This window comes from Thermobia domestica, chromosome 7 (assembly GCF_964235325.1).
Source record: "Thermobia domestica chromosome 7, izTheDome1.hap1.1, whole genome shotgun sequence".
Classification (NCBI taxonomy): Eukaryota; Metazoa; Arthropoda; class Insecta; order Zygentoma; family Lepismatidae; genus Thermobia; species Thermobia domestica.
The window spans coordinates 232,470,937-232,495,051 of NC_137460.1; the positions used below are offsets into that span (position 1 = coordinate 232,470,937).

The 24,115-nt window shown below is 36.3% G+C and overlaps 1 protein-coding gene across 1 annotated transcript in view; it reads right to left on the minus strand.

The window, feature by feature from the left end:
• Positions 1-848: 848 nt before the first annotated feature.
• Positions 849-24,115, minus strand: part of LOC145690727 (small ribosomal subunit protein eS28) — a 62,615-nt gene continuing 39,348 nt past the window's right edge. The window contains exons 2-4 of the mRNA XM_081765907.1: positions 18,345-18,392; positions 9,298-9,441; positions 849-1,035 (exon numbers count right to left, since the gene is read on the minus strand). Coding sequence (XP_081622033.1) covers positions 9,319-9,441; positions 18,345-18,392 — 171 coding nt within the window. The 3' untranslated portion in view covers positions 849-1,035; positions 9,298-9,318. The remainder of the gene's footprint in view (positions 1,036-9,297; positions 9,442-18,344; positions 18,393-24,115) is intronic.

Below are 24,115 nucleotides of genomic sequence, written 5' to 3' on the forward strand. Positions count from 1 at the left end.
CTTATGTACTTTATATTACATTATTTACAATTTATTCTATATACTGCTCATTCCATTTCTGCCTTTCTAAGTCTAAAATTCTCTTCCCTCCTTTTCCGCGTTTTGACTTCTGTTCTCAGCAACATCTTCACTCTCTTATTACCTAAGTTCTCAGTTCCGAACCACAACCTTCCTTCCTTTCCTCTCCTTTCTTTCCTGCCTCCTCTCTCTGATAGGAAATTAATACACAGAGATGATTTGAAGAAAAAAAGAAAGGAAAGAAAAGGCAGGAGAGGAAGAAAGGCGGTAGTTCGGAACTAAGAACTTAGGTAATAAGAGAGTAAAAATGTTGCTGAGGAAGGGAAAAGTCAAAACGTACAGAAAAGGAAGGAGTAGTATATAGAATAAGTTCTAAAGGGTGAAATATGGAATACATCAGAGAAACAGGAGAGTGACTCAAAGAAAGTACAAAACACAAAGACGAAGTCAGAAAATGAAATCTAAGTTTTACGTCCGACGGTTATGCCTGCTAGGCTATAGCAAACGGTGATGAGAAACGGGAGAACCCACTCACACGGTATTTGTCCACCACAAAGTTCAATTGGCGTGAGCGGGGATCGAACCAAGAACAGCACAGAGGAGAGGTGAACGCTCAACCACTGAGCCACCACGGCCCCAAGACGGAGTCACATTAAGAAAGCAATGTTGTACGTATATAAACACGTCCAAGAAATAAAACATTAAACAAAATATTAGACAGTTTTTCTTTAACTTCTTTCAACACCCTGGAACACTGATTTCAATCAATATTGCAATATTACTACCAATTGCAATATACCAAGAAGGCAGTTAACAGCATTCAAAGATAGTTTATTTTATATTTTCATTTTATTTGTTTCTCTCTTAACAGAGATATACACAGAAATATAACAAAAGGTACAAATTCTCACACTTTGACGAAAAAGAGATTTACAAATTTTCTCTTAACCATGATGCTGTTTCAGCTGGTGCACACTTCTTATAGCGAAATGCTGCATATATCTCTCTTAAAAGAATCTGAAAAGAAAGAAAAAATAACAATAAGTATTTGAAGGAATGAAATCTACCATGTACAGTACACACTACACGTTGTACGTTGTACGTCTTAGGAAGAAGTTATACTACAAGAATAATACGTCCACATACTACGCTACTTATGTTTAAAAATTACAAGAAGGAAATGTTGACAGTTGAAGATTCTTTTAAGCTTTGCTTTCGCTTCAAATCAAATTACACGGTATATCTAACAAACCGAGGTCTCAATTAGATTGATGGATTCCTAATGGAAACTCACCGGCTTGGAAAAGAAAAATGAGTATACAGTGCCTTCCATTTCAACTCAGGCAAATCAAAATAAAATTGTACCATCACCATCTCAGATATTGTTGAAACTTTTAATAGCAACTAGACGTTTTTAAGAGACCCATATTTTTCTGTTTTGCCGAAAAAAATTTCCCGCCATGTAATGGGCCACCAAACACAGGGAACACAATTTATGAATTGTAGAAAACATGAAAAATGATCAAATTCGGAGCCTCACCATTCAGCAATGGAGTTATAATTCTTGTTGCGGTATGTACATAGGGATATAAATAAACTAGGGGTAGTTGGAGTAAGTGGGGTCACATTTTGCAACGTTCGAATTTTCAACTACGATAGCAGTAATGGTTGTCGGATTATCAAACTGAAAGTATGGTCATATTAACTTTGGTTTGTGCACTTGATAACCATAGGGTCCATTTTGAAGCAATGCAAATACTTGTTCCACAATGAAATGTTTATTAAAAATCAGTTACTGTTCCCACTTACCTCGCTTTTTGGGGTAAGTGAGGACAACCCTGTTCCCTCCCATATGTTAAAACACAGGCAATAAAGAAGGGAAGGTAGGGACAGAGTAACTGTTGTCTTCTGCTCATAGGTCCAAGTTTCATGTTTCTACTGCAGTTCTAGCCAGAGATACAGCATTTTGAAAATGGTACCGTGGCAAATGTAGAAAAAATAACTAATGTCAATATTTCAAAAATATGTTTCACTTTGTTTGGAAAACTGATATTAGAAATATTTGCTGGACATCATTTACTTATCCCAGAAACATTGAAATAATGAAAAATAAGTTATTACGGTTTGCCCTGAGGCTTTATATTTGGCACGGGAAAGTGGAGACAAACAAAATAAGCTTTAAGGTTTAGTGTTGTACATAAAAAAAAGAGCTCCTGATGAGGTACGTCTCTGGATTATGATAACCAAATACTGAATACTAACAAATGTACTGCTGAATAACAGTTCTAAAAACGGACAAATAAGAATAAATGTAGGCTACACCCTGAAGCCTATGTAGATTCAAAGGGCGTTGCCTTAAAAAGTGATGGCTATTACTGAGCATTGTAAGGCATCTAATACAAATCTACTTATAGTTTATAGGATATAAATAGAGTCTACACAAAACATTGACTGCATGAACTAGATTTGTAGTCTACAGTTTTGCCTTAAAGAAACGATAATGTATCAATATCAACTACAATAGAAGACTTAATTACGAAAGGCATCACATTGTCAAACTTATGTAAGTTATTACACAATAAATACAAATATCTAAAAAGTAGTCAACAAGGAACAAAGACAACATGATAAGTCATCAATTACCGTTAAGTTTATTTTCCTAGTCGCTGCCTTAACCTAGATTTTTGGGTAATTCAAATTATGGTCACATTGTAATTTCTATGGATGACAACAATGAAAATTCTTCTGATCCGCATTTTCGGGTGTAGAATAATATTGTGGTAAGTTACATTTCATTATGTCTTTTCACTTACGAAAAACGGGCGAAAGAACAATTGTTAGCTTTTTAAAAATATTTAGTAGTCTACCCCCTTAATACAAGAAAATAGGATATGGCTGGCCACCGTTGACCGGACAGACTCCATTAACGAACCAGGCCGAGATAATAGCTCTACAAACTACTGAAAAAATTCACAAATTCGCTTTCGTTCAAGAGTTATGTCGAGTAACGGAGAGAGAGCAGCACTACAATCCTACAAGTCGCACTTTCATGATCCTACTCTCCATTTCAACGTTATAGACTCCCTGGATTCAAGCAACTATATCATCGAGCCCAGCTAAGAGAGTCATAAGATATGCATCATTTTACTCACTGAAATGTTTACTTTAACAGGTTATTTTGCTTGCAACTCTCCGTTTAATACTTTAGGTTCTAAAATAAAAAATGAATTTAAAAATTATTATTTTTTCAATAAATTCGTTTCCTTGAAGTTTAAAGAGAAATAACTCAGTACAAGAATGACATTTTTACTGAATATGAACGAAAGTACACTAGTATTTTTCAAATTAATTTTATAGTTAATTTACAATAAGTTATTTTGTTAGATGTTCCGATCTTTGCAACTCAATTAGCGAAGAACGGAAAGCACTGAAGTACGTTACTTTGAATGCGAATATCTACAACGTAGACAGTTTTATTTCAGATACAGGCAAAACATCCGGAATTACAATATCAAAATGCTCTTTTTTATGATCAGTTATCACTCAGCTGTTGCGACGTTGCCGCATGGAACGGCATGACGTCAGCGTTGCGCGCGGCTTGGGAAACAGAAATTGTGGCTCTGCTTGTTCTCGTCTTTTTTTTTTTTTTTTATTTCTTTTCTTATGTGCTTACTTTGTAAGTGCGTTTTTAGTTAGGTTGTAATATAAACAATGGAAAAGCTTCATTTTCGAGATTACGAGAAACAGTTTATAATAAATGCAACATCATTTTCTTGATTTGGAGAAACAAAACAATGCTCTTCTCCCAAACTGTTAAAAACTCCCAAATGCTTAAGAGCGTCTCAAACTGCGAAGCGTTTCAAGTGAGTATCGCAATAATATTGTCCTGGAACTCCCCCCCCCCCCTTCCGTCAAACAAGTTCGTTCTAAATATTTTCAAGGGTGTATTCGCAAACTCCAAAAATTTTATGTGTGAAAAGTGTATCCAACGGTAAAGAAACTCTTGGAACAAATAAATGACTTTACTGAAGCTCCAGAAATGAGTGAAACTTCGTTGTGGATTATGTTGCGAAAACTGATTTCAGTGTAAAAAAAATTTAATAAGAAACCAATTCTAATGGAAAGTGATGAGATTGCTCGGTAAAGAGATCAGTTTGTACGGTTGTTGAAATTTTACAGACGTAACAATTTTAGTGTCTTTTATACCGATGAGTCTTGGTGCGGTGCGAACCATTCTGCCAAGTATGGATGGTAAGAGCAAATTCTGCCAGAAGAGGACAACGTCAGTGTGCTACCGGAGTGCTGTTCAATAGGTTTCGGGTTGGAACGGGAGAAGGGGAGGGGGGGGGGTATTCGTACTCCTTCCGGTGCTGGAAAGAGTAATTATGCTGCATATTGGCAACGAGGATGGATTTCTTGATGAAGCCGATGTTTGTTTTGTTGGAGAAAAGGGAACTCAGGATTACCATTCCGAAATGAACGCCAAGCACTACGCAGAATGGTTTCAACGCGTCATTCAGCTTTTGACAAATAGTTGCGGTTTTAAATCAATCACCATATCATACTATGCTCAATCCTAAAACTCGAAATTCAACTATGCAATGGAAATAGAGATGCAAAAAAGCCGGCTTTTTTTTGAATCGATGGTTTTTTCACATAAAAAGCCGGCTTTTTGGGGAAAAAAACTAGAATTTTGGAAATTTTGGCTTTTTTCATTTTCATGATTTTTCTATCCAAATAGCTTTCTTATAGTATATTCTATAGTTAGATAAGAATTCCATGACCTAAATGCCATATTTAGCTCTGTAATTCACCATCAAGATGGATCGAGCACATGTTTTACGAATTAAAGCTAACAAGAATGTAGTATTTGAGGGCAATTTTACAGGCTATTTAACTTTATTTTAACTTTTGAGTTATAGAAATTTTTTTCTTCTCTAGATCATTTTAGTTTGTCGTCCGTGTTTCATTTCTAAGAGCTTAGTACTCTAGCCTCTAGCACAAAAGTTAAACTTACGTTTTTCAATATGTACGTCAAACCGTACTTCCACATTTCTGTTATACTGTAGTTGTGCAATGATTTAGCAATAATTTTCCTGATACAACCTTAAATACCAATTTATACAAATAATCAGTGGCGGATTTAGAAAAGTACTTTGGGAGGGGTTTCTCTGATTGTTTCGTTTTCTAAAAAGTCCTAATTTTATTTGGGAGGTGCTTGAAGTTTATGAGTACAGGCATAACTAATATTTCGTTTCGTTTATATGTTTAGCAATAATTTTCCGGATACAACCTTGAAAATCATTTTATACTGAGAATCAGTGGCGAATTTAGAAAAGTATTTTGGGAGGGGTTTTCTTACTATTAATGTTTAGTTTTTCTAAACATTCGTGATTTTTATTTGACGGGAGCTTAAAGTTTATGAGTAAAAGCATAACTAATAGATATATCGTTCGTTTTAGACATTCCGCAACTTTGGGGAACAGGCTTCAGTCCGGAAGACCCACCCCCTAACCTTCGCAAAACCGTCACTGCTGGTAATTAGTAATAATAACGATTTAAAAACAATAAGAAAGGAAGTCGGCCAACTCCTACACTCCTAGTCGGCCAGTACACGCACTATTTCTACATTCACAGATGGAATGAAGGAAAGCTTTGTCAGAATGGTCGAATGCTGGGTTGAATCCCGGACTTCCCGATAGAAGCGCAAAAGCCAACCACTCAGTCATGTTTGTTGTGCAGTTGTATTTAGCTTAACTTAAATATATTCCGTAGCCCCTTTTTTTGGGGGGGGAGGGTGGGGGAGTTCCGTAATATGTTGAATCCCTCTTGTTAAAAACTCAGAAAACTTGAGGACTGGGTAAACCATGATGGTGGTCAAGGGCGCCCATGTTGTGGTTTCCAAGGGGAGGGGGGGGGGCAAGTATAAGCGACGTTTCAAAAATAGTTTCAAATTTTGCTGTAACTAATGTAAACATTCTATTGGATTTTCGATATTCTGAAGTACATTTTCCTCTAGGGGGAAAGCGCCCCCCCTGTCCCCCTGATGCGCGCCTTTGATGGTGGTTATAAAAAAACTTAACTGTAGAATTTCAAGAATATACAGAACCAAAAGTTCTGGATGTGCAGCCTTTAATTGTATCATATAAATCTAAGTGTTTGTCTTATGTTTTGTTTTAATTTTATTTTGTTTCAAAAAGAGGGTATGGAATATTTTGAAGTAAAAATACTACATACTATTTTGCTAGTTATTTGTTTACTTTTTTAAAAGAAGTTTTTACTTTTAGGGTTGGCTCGTTTACACCAGCTTTTCTTTTTAATAACTGGTTTAAACCAAAAAATAAAAAATAAAAAGAACAAAAATGCGAATCGTGTGAACTTCATGGTGACGTTTCCACATGTCAAACCATCTGCATTAGTCTTATTTCCTTTTCACCTTTTAATCAAGGTGTCCCATGTTCAATTCTCGGTCGAACCCACAACCCTACTTTCATGTGTAAACCAAGTAGCGGTTTGGATGTCATTTTAAGCGAAAGTCTTCTCCTTGATAACCTTGGTATTACGTAAGGATGTTAAGCCTAAACATACGAAACGAAACCAAATTATATATTTCTGCATGCCTGTTGTTTTATAAAGCAGCCAAGGTTGCTTAAATATATTGATTGAAATTGGTAAAATTTATCGATTGCCTACGTAGCTTCCAATATGAGCTTGGATTGGACTTTCAATGATATCTACATACTAAATTTATAATTTAATACCTCAATTTAGCGTACTGATTATAATACGTTGATCTTTAAATTTTACATGGAAAGCAATAACAGGATTTTCCCGTTATTGTTTTACATTTAAAATAATGACGGGATTTTCCCGATAATTAGGGTGAGAGTTTCTCACTTTAAGAAATTTGCTGACCGGACTTCTTTAAGCTTATGGGACCTCTTCCAGCATAACCCCGTTGTTGCATAATGACACCAAGGCGAAACAAACATTTCTGTGAATATGTAATATAAATACATAAAGCAAAATATCTAAATTAAAAAACCTGGTTTATACCCCAAAAAAGCCTGGTTTAAACTGCCCCCCAAAAATCAGATTTTTGGCATTTTCAGAAACAACCATGATTCTTGTCAACTCTGCTTACTTTTGTGTATAGGAGGTTAATTTTTTCTTTTTTTAAATTATATACATTGGTTAATCCTTTGGAATTCATAATGTAAAGATGTTGAAGTAAAAATGTTTCAAATATCTTTTCGAAATTCATGGTTTATTTTCGAGTTTTCATATTATTATCGGCATCAACCACTAATTAAATAACTTTTTGTATTATAGAGAAGCGAAACCAAGTCTGCTTTATCAACTTAAAACAGAAGTTTGAAAAAAGCCCAAAATTTCCCAAGCAAAAAAGCGAAGCAGAAAAAAGTTTTTTTTTTTTTTTTTTCAAAAAAGCAGTTTTTTTTTTTTCCGAGCCCTTGCATCTCTAAATGGAAAAAAGACGACGTAATTAAATGGCTGAAGAAAATTCAAGTTCCTATTCCGTATTACGTTCAAACTTTCAATGAACTTCGGAAAAGTGTGCTATTGAATATCGGCAGGCCTCATTTCAAAGAGCAGGGACGTCTTCTAGAAACAGTTGTTCGAAATACTGAAAACAAAACCATCAAACTTTTGTAGCTCCCTACGGCACATTGCGAATTGAACCCTAGAGAGTTGATATGGTTGTATATAAAGAATGAGGTTGCAGAAAAAAATTAAAAGTTTCGAGTCGACGACGTGTACTTTGCAAAAATGTATTTAAAATGCTCCCATCAGTGTATGGAGAAATGCGGTACGTCACGTCGAAAAATAGATCACTACTACAGTACGCAAGAATATTTGGATGCTGTCTTAGAACGCTTCATATTCAACAAAGAAGATTCGGATGAAGCTTCAAACAGTAGCATCTGACTGAAATCCTGGATTCGGATTCGGGCGAATAAACAAGCAACTATTTAAAAGTGTATACTTGATTAAATGTGTGCAATTCTCTTTCAAAAAAAGTTTAGAGTTACTCATTTTTTCTTCTTTTTTTTTTTGGTAGAATTTGTTACATATGTTTTTCTCCTGTTAAATCACCCTCGCCTTTTTCTCACAAGAGGCAGAATGTCCGGCAACACAGGGACTGCAGCGTGGCCACAAGCGAAGTCTGAGAAAGCACCTCTCTCATACTGGCTTTCCGCGTAGGCGTATTCTGTAACAACGTCGCACAAAGGGAATCAGCTGGCAGTGAGATTTTTTCCCGGGAAAGAGCTCGGAACTTTCTGATTAAATATATAACTTATTATTTGCGATATTACAATATTACACTAACTTCTGATTTACAGATGTAACATATTTTATCTAGACCGTTTTAATATGCCTGTAGCTTTCTTAGATTCGGAAATTCCCAAACGGGGAGTTGGTGTGGGGTACTGATGTGGACAAACATATGTGGAAAATGGATACAGATAAAATTCCTTGGGCCGTGTCCCTATCACCCTGTTTCTGACAATTGTGTCATTTAGACATAACTTTCTCTAAACCGCTTCGGACCGCTTGCTGTTGCACCTTTCCGTTGTCCACAATAAAGTGTGACACATCGTTATGCCGCCATTTGCGACAGCTTGTAACTCGGAAATGACGCGGAATTTCACAAAATGTCACAAACTTTGTTTTCATGTGCAGATTCTTCTCCCAAGCGTTGCAAACGGAATTTTGCATCACCCTGTATAGATCTATAGGTCTCTAGATACTATCTGGCTCATTTTCTACATTTATATTTTATATCCTTCACTGTCTTTAGGTTAAAAAAAAAAAAAAAAAAAAAGAGTAATAGTGGCAAAGCGATCAGCCTTAACATGCCATGATACGGAAGTTTTAGATGTATCTGATGCAAGGACGTAAATGCATTTCTTACAATCTCACACCATAAGTCGGCGTGCAAAGGCATGACCCACAAAGTGCCAGTACCAGCCCTTGTTGCATTCTCATTGTAAGTACTATTTTCTTTGTCCTCTTAAAATATTCTTCGAAACTAATCTTGCTAATCGTCATTTCTTCGTGGCTAGAATTATCGCTGTTCAAAGTAGATCTGTATGGAACAGGTACACATTCTGCTTTTGAAGACTTTCTTGAAAGAAGTCCAAAAACAATCATAAAAATATAAGGATTGAAAAAAAAAAAAATCTTGTTAAAGGTTCTAGAGTTAACGAAACTTGATTTAAAAAGATAGAACAGTCTTTGTGTAACTGTGATACTTACCTGAAATAAAAAAAAGAAAGGCTACCTCAGCCGTCTTGCTTCTCTTTCGGACTCGAGCAAAGTAAGAATGTCTCCCTCTCTAACAGGGCCCTTCACATTTCGAATGATCTGTCGATTTTGTTCCCCTATGAATTCCACCTTCACCTACAAGTAACAAACACAAACTTTCATGAACAGAAAGACTTCAAAGTATACTAGGACACATGGTAAAGATACTATTTTCGTACAATCTGGAAAGTCCTCAAAACTTCCCTGCCATTCTTGGCGACATTTGTTAAAGATTTATGACCCTGTTACTTAAAAATCAACGTTACCACACCTCTCTGTTGCCCCTTTCTTTTATCGAAGAAGGCTTCTTTCGATAGGGTCTATACAAGTGTTTCCCCCCCCCCCCCAAGTACGGCAACATTGAAGAGAATGACAGAGCACGTGTTGCTTAAGATCAGCCGAGGATTGCGTGGGAGAAAATGAGTAGTGGTTGGGGCAAGATTTCCTTAAGTTCGTCTGCAACAGTACAAGCAGAAGCCTACTGAACTATCTACTATATTACAAATGAAATACAATTTTTAATCTATTACCTCGACATATAAAAGGAAAACTTCCATTTTCAGGTCCTAACCATTGTTTTACCCTGAATGTGTCGTATCAAAATTGAATTTCTTCCCTTGCACTTGTCATCTTGTTTCTACAATGTACCGTAATTTATTTGATACCGCACTGACAATGATGACAGTCATTCAATCTCTATGTAACTACTTTATTTAGTGGGTATGTAAGGCGAGTCTCAGTGTCTCAAAGCACCCAGAAGAATTTATATTTGTGTATTAGTTTAAAGTACACAAGAAAAATAAAATGTAAAAAATGTTTAGGTAATCACTCACATAAAAAGAGCTTACAACGAAATTCACTATAATCAATGTAAGTTAGGGCCCGAGAAATACTCAGATGCGTAGATCGAAATTGTATACTACTATCATTTCATGATAAAATGTACTGAGTTTAATGGACTCGCTCTTACGCTTTTTTAAGGTTAACATAAGATCGAGGAATGTTTTGCAGATAATCCAGGATACCGTAATAGGTCTCCAATTGGACACTAGATATCTCCCCGCCAAGTTTGGGGATTAATGCAGTTTTATTAGTTCTCTTTGAGCTTTGCATTTTACCTACTGCCAAATAAATTTTAGAACTTACTAATAACAATATTATACCTTTCTTAGTTACGTGTTCTTTTTTGAGTTCACCCGGACCAGCTACAACATCTTTATTAAATCTTACCATTCATCTACAAGACACTCTCTGACATTACCATTATTCAACTTATCATAATAGCTCTATCTAAAGCTTTTAAACTCTGGTCTTTACCATTATGGGGTACTAAATCACAATAATATACAATTTCAGTTACAAATTTATTTCTTTCATGATCTATTATTCTCTTTCCATTTTTTTTTGGTTATAGATTCTGGTTAGCCACCTCTTTCAATTGTTGAGTACTAATAACAATTAATTTCAACATTTCTTATAGTTATTGGTAATGTTTACATTATTATATTTCATAGTATTTTCTACACTGAGTGCTCATTGAATTGCAACCTCCTACCTAATACTTTGTTGGTTCATCTTTTGCTCAAACGCCGGCCTGGACAGGGCGCGGCATGGATTCTTGTAATTGCTGATGTGTTTTCACGGGGATCGGATCTGACACCATATATTCCTAATGACATCACACAATGAGTCCATAGATATCAGAAGTCATGATGCGAAGAGCTTGTTTCACAACATTCCTCAAATGTTCTATAGGATTAAGATCCGGTGAGTTAGGAGCCCAATTCACATTCTGCAGCTCCGTGGAATATTCCTTAATCCAAGCAAGTCTAGTCTTAGCTTGGTGGTACCGTGCATTGTCTTCCTGGAAAATGCGATCTTCGTGTGGGTGAGTTTTACATTGTACGGTGTACGTGATCCCATAATACCTGCACATACGCAACAGATGTTATACTGTGGTCCATGCACACCAACTGTCCCAGTTTATGCCAACAGAAGCATCCCCAAACCATATAGCCGCCCCAACCTGCATGTACAGTACGAATCATACACGAGGGGCCCATAGCTTCGTGCTGTTGGCGCTACACATGCACACGCCCATCCCAGAGGATTAGCATAAACCGTGATTTATCGGACCAATACACCTTTTTCCAATCATCTACGGTCCTGTGTTCCTGTGTCCAAGCGCGACGAAATCGGCGGTTACGAGTCTACGGAGTGGGTCGTCTGCTGTAGAAATTCATGCGTGCCAGTGTACGCTGTATAGCTGCATGGGATATGGGTGTTGTGCATCCACCATTGTATAGTCCACATAATTCCCGGACACTGACGCTGTGTTTGGCTGTCACGTGCTGTTTGAAATGAAATCTTTAAGTTTAACGTCCCACGATTATGTCGGTTAGACTAAAGGAGACGTGCTGTTTGACGCTACGCTCGCTTCACGTTTTGAACTTCCGCCTCTTGGAGACCGTTACCCCATTTTCTTCCCACTCCTTGTAGTCAGCAGCAAAAAACCTGCAATATGAGTATGTAAGTTTATAGTGAAACTACGCATAACTTAGCAGAATCAACATAACGTCTAAGTGGCACGAATCACGCCAGAAGAAACCTTGGCGTCCTCCACTGCACACTTACTTTGGAGCAAAAGACTTCGTCGTTTCACAATAAGCTTACATGCTCATTAGGGTGGTCCATATTATATAGTCAAATTTTCAAAATTAGTTTACATGTCTAGGCACCCCTTAATTTTTTTTACTAGTAATAAAACAAGTCTGCTGCCATAATTTGAAGATCATATTCCAATTGGAAGACAGTGCTCAAAAGGCATATTAAGAATGAAATCCAAAAATAGGGATATTTTGGGTTAGTTTCAGTGAAGTACAACCAGCTGGGAAGTAGTAAATGATGGGTATTTCCTAGTGGAATATCAACAAGTAATGCAATAATACAAAAGTCTTATATGGGAATGTAGTAAAAGACGTAATCATGGATTAATCCTTTGAAGATGATGGCTTCAAACTGTCGACAACTGCTCTTTCTGTCGTCTGGGTCAAAACTAATTACATGTCCGTTAGCTTCGACCACTTGCAGGGGTAACTGCTTTTCATCATCATTTGTGAAAAGCTTATTGAACTCTGAGCTATTACAACTTTGAGGTTTTTGATTATTTTCCCCCCTCTAATGTAATATTGATTGCTGCTCCGGGTGTGTGATCGAAAAACTTACCAAACAACTGGACTGATCTTTTTGAGGCAAAATCAGCCAAAACAGCTTGATAAGTTAAAAGAGCTGAGTCTCCTCTCATCTTCCGGTCTGCAGGCTCACATTTCATCTTATTTACAATTGTCACCTTGTCCTCATTGGACATTTTATTTGAGAAACTCAAACCAATTAGTTCATCCGAAAGGTACCAAAGATTAGGTTTGTAGGTATTTTTCACAACCTCATTTATTTCAGGATCAGTGTCATGGCATTCCCCAGAGAAAGATCTGACCAAGGAGGATTTGTATCCACAGGTGCTTCAATCCAATATTTGACGTACACAAGAGCTCCAAATTTCACAAAACGTCCTGAGATTTTTCCTTTTGCGTGGTTTTGAAATCGTCTCCACCACGAAACAACTATATTTTGATAGCGTATAACAACTTCGCCACCCAACGCGCGTGATATACTGCACCTGAAGCTGGGTAGCTCAGTGGTAAAGCGTTCACCTCTGGTGCCTGGGGTCCCGGGTTCGATTCCAGCCCCCGCGAAGTGAACTTTGTGGCGGACAAACACCGTGTGCGTGGGTTTCCCCGGGGTTCTCCCGTTTCCTTTCACTTTCTTCATTCCACCATTTCATTCATTACTCATCACCGTCTCCTTTAGCCTAACCGACATAACCGTGGGACGTAAAACTTTTTTTTTCACCTGACACACTCCAATGAACTTTGGCTTGTGTATGGCCCAGAGCAAGTAAACAGAGCGCTTAACTTCATATAGTCGTCTCTGGGTCGGTTCTTGCTTTCCAAGACAACCAATAAAACACTGCAGCGAGTCTGAAATCATCACTGCCAGGAATATCTCTCAAAGGCTGATAATTTTCTTGGTGTATATAATACCATACTGCCTTGAATCTTTTGAACAAAGGTATATCAGGGTAACTAGAAGCTCCAATACAGAAAGTAAATACTTTGCTGAGAACAATTTCTAAAATGTGGTGTCTGCGTGCTAGCCATAATAATTCTTTTTCAGTTTTGTATTCCAGCAAACCACAAGCTCAATTTTTCAATCCTGTTAACTGATGTAGTGTCAAAGCACATACCTACTATCTTGTTACACAAACCCCATTCAGTTAGCTTATTATAAACTGCATTCGCTGCACTTACTCCGGTACCACTTAGAAGTTTTGGCACACCAAGCAATTTATCTTTACCATCTGCAGATAGTAAGAATAGCGGCCTTTTGCCACACTGAAATAAATTCGTTTATAGTGCTGTGACTTGCATTTCTTAGTTTTTTTTTTTTTTTTTTCTTGAAAAAACTGGAATCTGAGAAGAACTTCCCTTAAAGTTTGTAACTGATTAAATCTAGATACAGAATTGGTTCTCCGTCTCTCATACCTATCAAAAATACACTGTGCGCTTGACGTATTGAAGTTGATGGCAAAGCCATATTTTAACACACAGTCCATATTCCACAACAATCATGTAACACAACAGTCCTCACGACTAAATATTGACAGTTCTCACTTTTTCACTTCTTTATACAGTTTTCTTAATATTTATTTCACAAAAACAGCATCTGGATAAAGAAATATATAATCAGAAATTTATATTTGAAAAATGAACAAACTAATGCAATTTTGCAAATTTGTAAGATGTTGAGCACTGCCTTCTATTCCACCGAGGATACTGAAATTTTGGCAATTTACTGCTATCAGCTGCCGTAAAAAAATGAGATAATGTCCAGGGGTGTGGGATAAATTTGAATTTTTTGGGCCACTCTAATGCTCATGTTGCAGTTTTTTTGCTGCGCACTGTACACCTTCACTACACAGGAACGGGCGTATCCGACAAGTATTGCTGCTCGGGTTATTGACGTACCTATTACACGGGTATCCATAATCACGTTCTTTTCGAAGGCGGCTACATCCTGTCCACCTTTCATTATAACAGTGTGGTGTCTGCTAATATGTAGCCTCAAGTGTGTTCTTTCTCTGCAGTAGTACCAGTCGCGGTGGTCATGTAATCAGCTTGGCAGCTGGCCTACTTTCTTGTGTGGAGGGGGGTCGCAATTTAGTGAGTACTCAGTGTATTTCATGTGGATCAGTCATGTCAGTATGGATACCAGCCTCAACCCTATTACTTCTCATATTTTTCAGAAGTTTTACCTCGATTATTTTTATCATACTCTTATTATTTCCTCTTATTCTTAATAAGTTCATTTTTCTCTTGTTCATTCCTTTTCTTACATATTTTTCCTTTTTCCTTTTTATCTCTACCACTTCTAATTCATAATTATATAACAACTTCATCACTATATTAAGCGAATCCCCGCTTTCGCATTTTGTGAATAAAGGAAAATTTCAATATTATAAAAACTGTCTGCTTTTCCTCCCTAGAAGCAATGAAACAAGTTTCTCTCATTTTTATTTGCGATTTTATACAACGTATTTCGCATCTTCATTTAACTGAATCCTCACATTCGTCATTTCCTCAATAAAGAAAGAGAAATTTAGATATAGAAGTGACGCAACTTTTTCGCCTTAGAAACAGAGTACTCGAAAAACTCTAACATATATTCCTTTATTCCTATTTAAAAGTTTATATATCGAATTTTACATCTCAAACCTAAAGAAAGAAAAAAGAAAAAAAAAAAAGGAAAACAAGAAGACAAAGAAAAAAGTTTTTTTCACACTCTCTTCCTTTTTATAAAAGAACATTTTTATCACACCTATTTTTTCTCTTTTTCTTTTGCGAGAGAGAGAGAGAGATTTTTCATTTCTTTCCTATTCTCTTTTCTTTTCCTCTCAGGAAAAGAAGTTCTTTCTTTTCGTTTTGGGAGAGAGAGAGAGAGAGAGAGAGAGAGAGAGAAAGAGAGAGAGAGAGAGAGAGAGAGAGAGAGAGAGAGAGAGAGGGAGGGAGGGAGAGAGAGGAAAGAAACAAGTTTTTTTTTTTTTTTGAGACGAAGGAAAAGAAGTGTTTTCTTTCTTTCCATCTTTTCTCTCTCTCTGAAGAAAAAGAGAAAGCAAATCCCCACACTCGACATTTTGTGAATAAAAGAAAACTTGAGCATAATCAATATTGCCCTCCTGTTTTCTCTCCTTTGGAGCGGAATTACCAGAAACCGTGAAACACGAGTTCCCTTATTTTTAATTCAAAGTCTACACACAGCTTTTAGATCTGTAATTTAAGCGGATCTTCTCACGGCACTTCCTGATTAATAAAGAGAAATTTGAGTATTTTATAAATACCTTAGTTTCGAGCAAAATTTTCAGAAACTCAGGAATATTTGTTCCCTTATTTCTATGAAGAATTCTTCACACAGTTTCATCTCTTTATCGCCAGATTCGTGACATACACTATTCTTGGGGGGAAATTTTGAATCTCTTTACACACTTAATTGGATGCATATTTCCAAATATCCTTCCTTATCCCGTACTTTTATGATAAAAAGATTATTCTCTCCACATTTCACGTTAATATCTATAGTAGTATGACCTGGGTGATGAGCCAGCCATCCACTTTTACTCTCTCACATAATAATATAGATTAAAAATATACTGAGAGTATATTTCACTTGCAACGACTTTGCATTCTATGAACATACCTTATGACGAAGACCAGAAACAATGAAATTATTCTTATCTTTGGTTTATTTCCAGGATTGATGTATCCTCCCTCTCCAAATATATATGTATTTATTTCTGGTTGTAGAGCCACAAATAAAACTCAGGTTCCTACTTTTTTTCCAGTGAAAAATGACACATTGTTTCTCAGTTTTCTTAAATTAATTGTATTTCCATTAGTGATGTGATTATTTCTGGCGTCTTTTTTTTTTCTCTTTCTTTCTTTTTTCTGTGTCACGAACCCTTACCTTTACACTCCAATTGTGGTTCTAGCTTTACTATAAAATAAATTCCACAAAGGTTTTTGAAGTTCGATTTAGATTTTTCACTAAAATTCACTTTTTGTGGTTGTTTATACCATACCAAGCGGATTTAAACACTACACAAACTTTTCATGAATTATACAACTTACATACGTGAACACAAAGTCTGTAATTGATTTTGACAGTTCTAGTTAAGGATCTTAGTTTCTTCTATTCACACTAAAGGTTCTCTTTTAGTTTCATATATGATGTTTCAAAATTAATAGTGAACTGATGACAATTCAAGTGAAGATAATGTTACTGACAGGTTTTAACTTCTTGAAGTAATGCACGTATTTCGCTAAAAATATTTGTGATGATATGCTGGTTCCTTAAATAAGAAGACTTGTTCTTTCGGTGAAATCTGTGCAAACAAGAAGCTTATGTAACTAAAAGTACTGAACACAAGAAGTTAATTCGAATGAGCAGCTCTTTCATGAGACAGCAAGTGGACTGTTGAAATTACAATGTCAATCAATAGATGAAAATTAACCGAAATCAAGCTAAAGGATATTCTGTGTAAAATTGTATTTTACAGGAAAGAAAACCACAATTGGAAATATAAAAGTAAAGATCCGGTGATTCCTCCCCCCCCCAAAAAAAAAAAAAATCCCAGAGCAGATGGAAATATAAAAATTAGAGGAATGCAACCGAGGCACAATATTGCATCGTTTCTTATGAATATATGCCCTTTAGCTTCAATTAGTAGAACGTGTCAGTAAGTTAGCTAGAACACTAAGCAGTACGTTTTAGTGCTTAAAACCGATAGAACAATTTGCCAAAAGTTATGATCTTGAGGATACTAATTTGAACATATAAAAAGCTAGGGTCACTTCCAACCAATTTTTTCCTCAAAACTGAGAATGTTTCTGTAACGCATTATCCCCTGAATGAACATTATTCCCTTAGTACTTTTTGATTATTTCTATTCCTACTTTACTAGTAAAATTACGCAACTTTCATATTCGAAGCGTGAACGGTACACGTCTTACCATACTAAACAACTATCAGGTTTGAAATAAAGCCGAAGAATGAACTTATGTCACTTGTAAGACCAGAAGCAATAGGTGATATACAGTGAACGAATTTCTTCCACCCACGCCTCCAGGTTTGGAAGGTTCTCACAAAACCTGATGGTAACTGCCAAAATTTCCTTGCAGCTTGTACTAAAGCACAAGGTTTACTTTCTTTTCTAACAATAAAGCCTTAACTTCATAATAGTTTAGATGAATTAAAATTTCCAAGATATATTGAACTCTGCAAGAAATGTATCTCTCACCATTCACAAGCCTAACGTTGCACAGACAATCAGCTCTTCAGACCACTTCTCATTACATATTTCAAAACAACATGCTTTGAAAAGAATGTAGTGAAATATAATCTTGGATGCTTTCCAATAGAAACCCATTCTGCATACGTAACTCATTCAGAAGCTAACATAATTTAATCTTTTAAAGTATTGCATACTTCGAGACGTGAACCCACGGAATACTAGTAAATCTTCTAAGTTAATCTTAAAGAAAGAAAGAAAGAAAAAAAAAAAAAAACTTTCAACGCACTTTAAATTGTTACCTTTTGCGTATAAAAGTGGACCACCATCAAATGATATATATGATAATACTAAACCAATTTCCATGAAGTATATCCACACCAAACTGTAATTTTGCTTTCTTTACAATAGTGGAATAATTCATACAGCACCTATCTTTCAATTTTATTTATTTATTATTTTTATGATTCTAAGTTTATCTACTTCATGTGTAGTTATAAGCAGTTCGTGATTTTACTTTTTTTGTAATGTATAATTACCTACATGCATTTTTTCAAAAGTAACTATAGTCACTTTAAACTATATTTCGGAAGTTTACCTGTGTACATTGGCCTTGAGATCCAGTGCGGCCCAACACCTTCATAACCTGTGGAGGAAAAAAATATAACTGAATCAGACATTTGTATGCAAGCGTAAATTGCTCTAAATCGTAATTAAGACTATAATAATAATAATAATAGTCATGTTTGGAATGAACTATATGAACGTTTCTTTCAGAAGCCGCTTACTCAGTCAAATTTTCTGCCAAGCTAACAATCTCTCATGGTACAATTTGCGGCAAAAAACCTGCAACATGAGCATATAAATTTATTGTGAAATGACGAAGTCTTTTGCTCCAAAATAAGTGTGCACGGGAGGAGGCCGAGGTTTATCCTGGCGTGATTCGTTCCACTTAGACGTTATGTTCATTCCCTGTGCTGTTAGGCGTAGTTTCAGAAACTTACATCCTCATGTTGTAGGTTTTATGCCGCGGATTGTACCTCAAAGCCTCAACATAACACCAGTTGAGAATGCTCCAAGAGCATTGCCAGAACGAACTTAAAAAGAATTAAGTTCCGTTATTAACTTCTACAGGCTTTATACCAATTGTTCTATGTACTTTAACTCAGTCAACAACTTTGTGATGGATCTATCAATTTATAATTTTCTTAAGTACTTTTTTTTTTTCACATGTTTAAAAGTTTTATTAAAACGTTCTACGGTATGTTGTTTTACGAAGACACGTGCTCAAAACTGAAAAATTTACAGAATAATATCTCTGTCACTTCCGGTTCCGGAGATATGGCTCCTTAAATCTCTCGAAATCGGAACTTTTTTGGCCATTGTCTCGGGAACGTAAGAATGACGAGGAAAATCCCATCACTTCTTTTAGACAGTTTTTGATGCTCTATCGAATGGAGGGCTCAAAATTGAAAAATTCTCAAATAACAGACAAACACAGACAGAGAACTCAGAAACAAGCTTCTTAAGTTTGTTGAAAATGCTACAAGAAAAAAATCTTAATCATACAGGTAAAGAACAAATTATAATTTAAACCACATAAAATGTGTCTTGGATGGAAACCCAAATTCATTATAAATTAAACCATTAACATTTCCGCAAAAATACTACAGTGAACATTTAACTACCGTTTTGACACAGCCCAGACAAGGTCAAACACTTGACAAACAGGTGCTTCCTAGGTAAATACAGAGATCTTGTCCAGTTCAAGGGTCGCGGATGATTATTCTGATATAAAGAGGTCTGGAAAAGCATTAACGAGAAATCAGTCCAATTCACCGAGAAAGTAGTTAAAATCACCTGAAGTAACGTCCTATGTGAAACAAAAATGTTATTACGAAAACAACTAAAATTACTTAAAGAAACAACTGAGTGCATATCTAACGATAATTAAAAGAATTAAGGACTCGCCTAAGCATCCAAAATAGCTATCTGAACAGATATTTTAGCATCAAGTTTTCGTCATGTTTAGTGCATATCCTTTAAAAGTCTATGCTATCTTCTCATTATCTTTCCCCGGGCTAGAAGAGAATACACATCTAGTCTGTACGACTAACTAATTATTACTCTTTATGAATGTATGCTAGTAAGTTGCTTTGTTTTATAATCCGTGTCGCTTTCTCTTTATCGAAACTCAGAATTGAAGTTACAAAAAAAAAAAAAAAAAAAAAAAGCCAATAAGCTATATCTCCACAACTAAACTATTCCATAACATAAAAAGAGTGAAAACGTGACTTATTGGACCGGGACACGAACCCGGGACCTTCAGCATACTGTGCTAATGCGTTACATAATACGCCACCCAGTCCGCTTCCTAGAACAGCCACCAACTCTCACTTTCGAGGTCTGTGCTCTCATCTCGGACCACGTAGGTTGTACCACTGACCCCTGCTGTGGTTGGGCAATCCTGTGTCCACATACCAAGTACTTGATGACTATTATATGTACAGGGTGTAACAAATACATGGCCAAAAGTGACGAGGTGATTGCGGACATCCAAATAAGCAAAAATGTTCCTATAAACATGGGTCCGGTGCCACAGTTTCCGAGATACAGGGTGTTCAAATGTCGAGTTGGTACAATGGTTCACTATGGAAACAAGTGAATGAAAATGTTCAATATTACAGGAATAATACAATCAATTGGAATTATATCTGTGCCAATACATTTACACTAAACAAGAGAATGAAACTAATCAACATTTGAGGTCATTGTGTTGTCAGTGTTGCCAACCTGGTATAAAGTGTTATGTTTTCAAATAGCCCTAAAGGTCCACATGTTAGCATATGATTGCTGATCTTAAAACGTTCCTAAACATGGGGCAGATTTCGCTTCGTTTTCGAAAGACAAGGCGTCAAAGTGAGAAGTCAATTAACGGCTCACAATAGTAAACAACGGTTCACAGATCACAACTATTGCATGTTTCCAAAGATAAGTAATTGACAAAGGTATTCGCTGGAGACCACAGCGTTCGTTTATACCACACAAACTTTGGAAAGCGCCATTTGAAAACATAACACTTTGTACACACGGAAAAGATAGTTAACAAATTTTCTTTTGCCAATAACTCGGGAACAAATGAATTAATTTTGATCTTTTTGTCGTTATCCTTAGAATAGTTATAACTTAAGAACTTGCCAAAGTCGGTACTGTAATAGGTTAATGTATTGTTGAGTTATTAGGAAAAGAAATTTTGTCAACTGAAGAATACTTTCTTTCGTGACTGTAACAAGTTGGCAACACTAACACCATGACCTCAAATGCTGATTAGTTTCATTCTCTATGTTAGTGTAAATGTATTTGCACTGATATAATTCTACTTGATTGTATTATTCCTGGAATATTAAACATTCCACTAACTTTCCCATGTTGAACCCTTGGAGGGACTCGACATTTGAACACCCTGTATCTCGGAAACGAACAAGCACTGGGACCATGTTTATAGAACATTTTTTACTTATTTGGATGTTTGCAATCACCTCGTCACTTTTGGCCATGCATTCATGTTAGTAAGGAAAGGATTTTTTTTTTTTACACTCCAGATACTCTGTAGGTGCGAATTCTATAACAGACAAGAGTGAAAAAGTGACTGACTAGACTAGGACTCGAACCCGGGACCTCCAGCATGCCATGCCGATGCGTTAACCACTAGGGAAGTGGACTGGGTGGCGTAGTGGTTAACTCATCAGCACGGTATGCAGGAGGTTCCGGGTCCAGCAAGTCACTTTTTCACTCTGTGTTATAGAATCCGCACCTATTGAAGACTGAGTAAAAATCCTCCTTTCATTAGTATATAAACTATTCCACATCACTTTCTCCAATACAAACATCAGGGCAGGACTATGGTGTCCAACATGTCCTGGAGGCCCGGGGCTATAGCCCCCCGTTAATCCGGCCCTGGCTCTGACCTATTTATACATAAATAGATACCAAAGATACTTCTCATTTCAATAAATGCCTCTCGTGCGGTTTATATGACCCCCCCCCCTAAAAAAAAGAACGGCATTTAGATGTATTTTATCAACAGTAAACATCATTAAGATGAAACAATATTTAGATTTTTTTTGATTGCAATTGCATAACAATAATAACGAACTATAAAATAATCACAAAAGAAATATTCATAAACTTTTTTTTTTTTTTTAAAAAAAGTTGGTTTTGTAGTATAATCTCTAAGTAATGAATGGGGAATTTAGGTCTGAATATAACACGAATAATATACGGGAGTGAAACGTGATAACCCACAAATGTGTGTTCATCAAGATTTAACGAACATTTACACTTTTACGAACATTTTTCGTTTTTTGGTTTAAACAAACCAATCCTGGCATTCAATACAAAAATAAATGTAGACTGAATATAAAATCCGTGCTAAGTGCTAAAAGTGGAAAAGTTCAGTTTAATGCGAAAATATGGCCTATGTGCGTAACACTGTCCAGTGAGAAACAGACTATCTAGTATCCACTGTGGAAGTAGTTGAAATAATCCCCAGAAGAATGCGCGTGGGTGTATGTCCCATCAGTTCTGAAGTAACGTCTGGGCTGTTTACTCAATATTTTTCGTTTTGGCACTTAGCACGATGGTTATTGCTAACCTTTCAAATATTTGTGCTTAAATAATCATTTTCGTTTTTTACGCCTTGTTTTCACTTTCCTCCACTCTATCCTCGCTGTCAGGATGTTAGTTGTAATTAACAATCTGTAAGAACTGTAAGTAACCAACTATTCTGAATAAACTTTGTTAATAAACAAAATTAAACGATGGCCTCTAATCACACACTATGTTAACACAGTTTGATACAATGACTACATTCTATAGGTGCTTTCCATTTCAATTCAGGCAGAGCATGTACCATCACCATCTCAGATATTTTTTTAATAGCAACTAGACATGTTTTTAAGGGACCCATATTTGTGTGTATGTTTTGTCGAAAAAAATTTCCCGCCAAGTAATGGGCCATCAAAGACGGGGGAGTAAAATTTATGAATTGTAAAAGATATGGAAAATGGTAAACTTCGGAACCCCACCATTCGGCTATGGAGACAGTTACATTTATAATTCTTGTTGTATGTACATAGGGATATAAATAAACTATATTTTATTATAATTTGGTTTGCGCATGAGCATCTTTTTGTATACACGACTCCAAAAGTGCATTACCACCTGCAATTGTCCTTTTCCTGCAATAGCAGGCAACCCAAAAAGCTCGGCGGTTGGGTTGGTTCCGAATTCGAAAGGCGCTGGACCAAACCTCAATTTTGTAATAAATATATCAGTGTGGCAAACTGCAAATAAGGGAATAAAACAAATTGTTAAAAATGACAATAATATTATCGTGACGGAAATGGATGACATCAAAAGTTACAAAATGATCTTACTTAAGCAGTTCAAACAAGATGAATGGCAAGAAACATATATCAGAGGAAAGCATTTCTCTCCTCACCTCCCACCAAAAGAATCTCATAAAAAAGAAAAAGTTACATAAAGTTACGTAAGTTTTAATATAAAAGCCCCACTCTATATTGTGAAAGTTGACACCAGAAACGCAAGAACAAATAAACCAAAGTCAATGAAATTGTGCACAGATATTGTAGACGTAAAAGGAGGGAATACGAGTTTCGTATTTTCCTGAAAAAACGGCTGGGTGGGGCACGGACCCCTCCAAACCTTTGATCACGAAATATCATAATGCTAGTAACAGTATGTCAGAAGTGTGTAAAAGACATGAAGAATTGTAACGGAACGAAAACTAAAGGAATACGGGCTTTTTAAATTTTCTGCGGAAAAACGGATTTAGGGGCGAAAGGTCCCACCCAAAATTTTGAAACTTAACGCCCGAAAGGCAACAAGAAGTGAACCGAAGTGAACGAAATTAAGCGCAGATGTTGCAAACGTAACATGAGGATAAGAGTTTTGTAGTTTCCTCGAAAAAACGGTTGGGTGGGGCGCGGACCCCTCCAAACCTTTGATCACGGAAAATCAAATGTGCTGGTAACAGCATGTCAGATGTGTGTAAAGGACATGAAGAATTTAATCAAACTGCGTGTATGGACAATACGCAAAAAATAAAAGAAAACATTTATTTAAATTTTCTGTGAAAAAGCGGTTTTAAGGGGAAAAAGCTCAAACCCAAAATTTTGAAAGTTGATGCCCGAAATGCAGAAGGAAGTGAACCGAAGTGAATGAAATTTTGCACAGATATTGTGGACAAAACGGGGAATCCGCGTTTCGTATTTTCCTGGAAAGAACGGTTGAGTGGGGCACCGATCCCTCCAAATATTTGATCACGAAAAATGAAAGGTGCTAGTA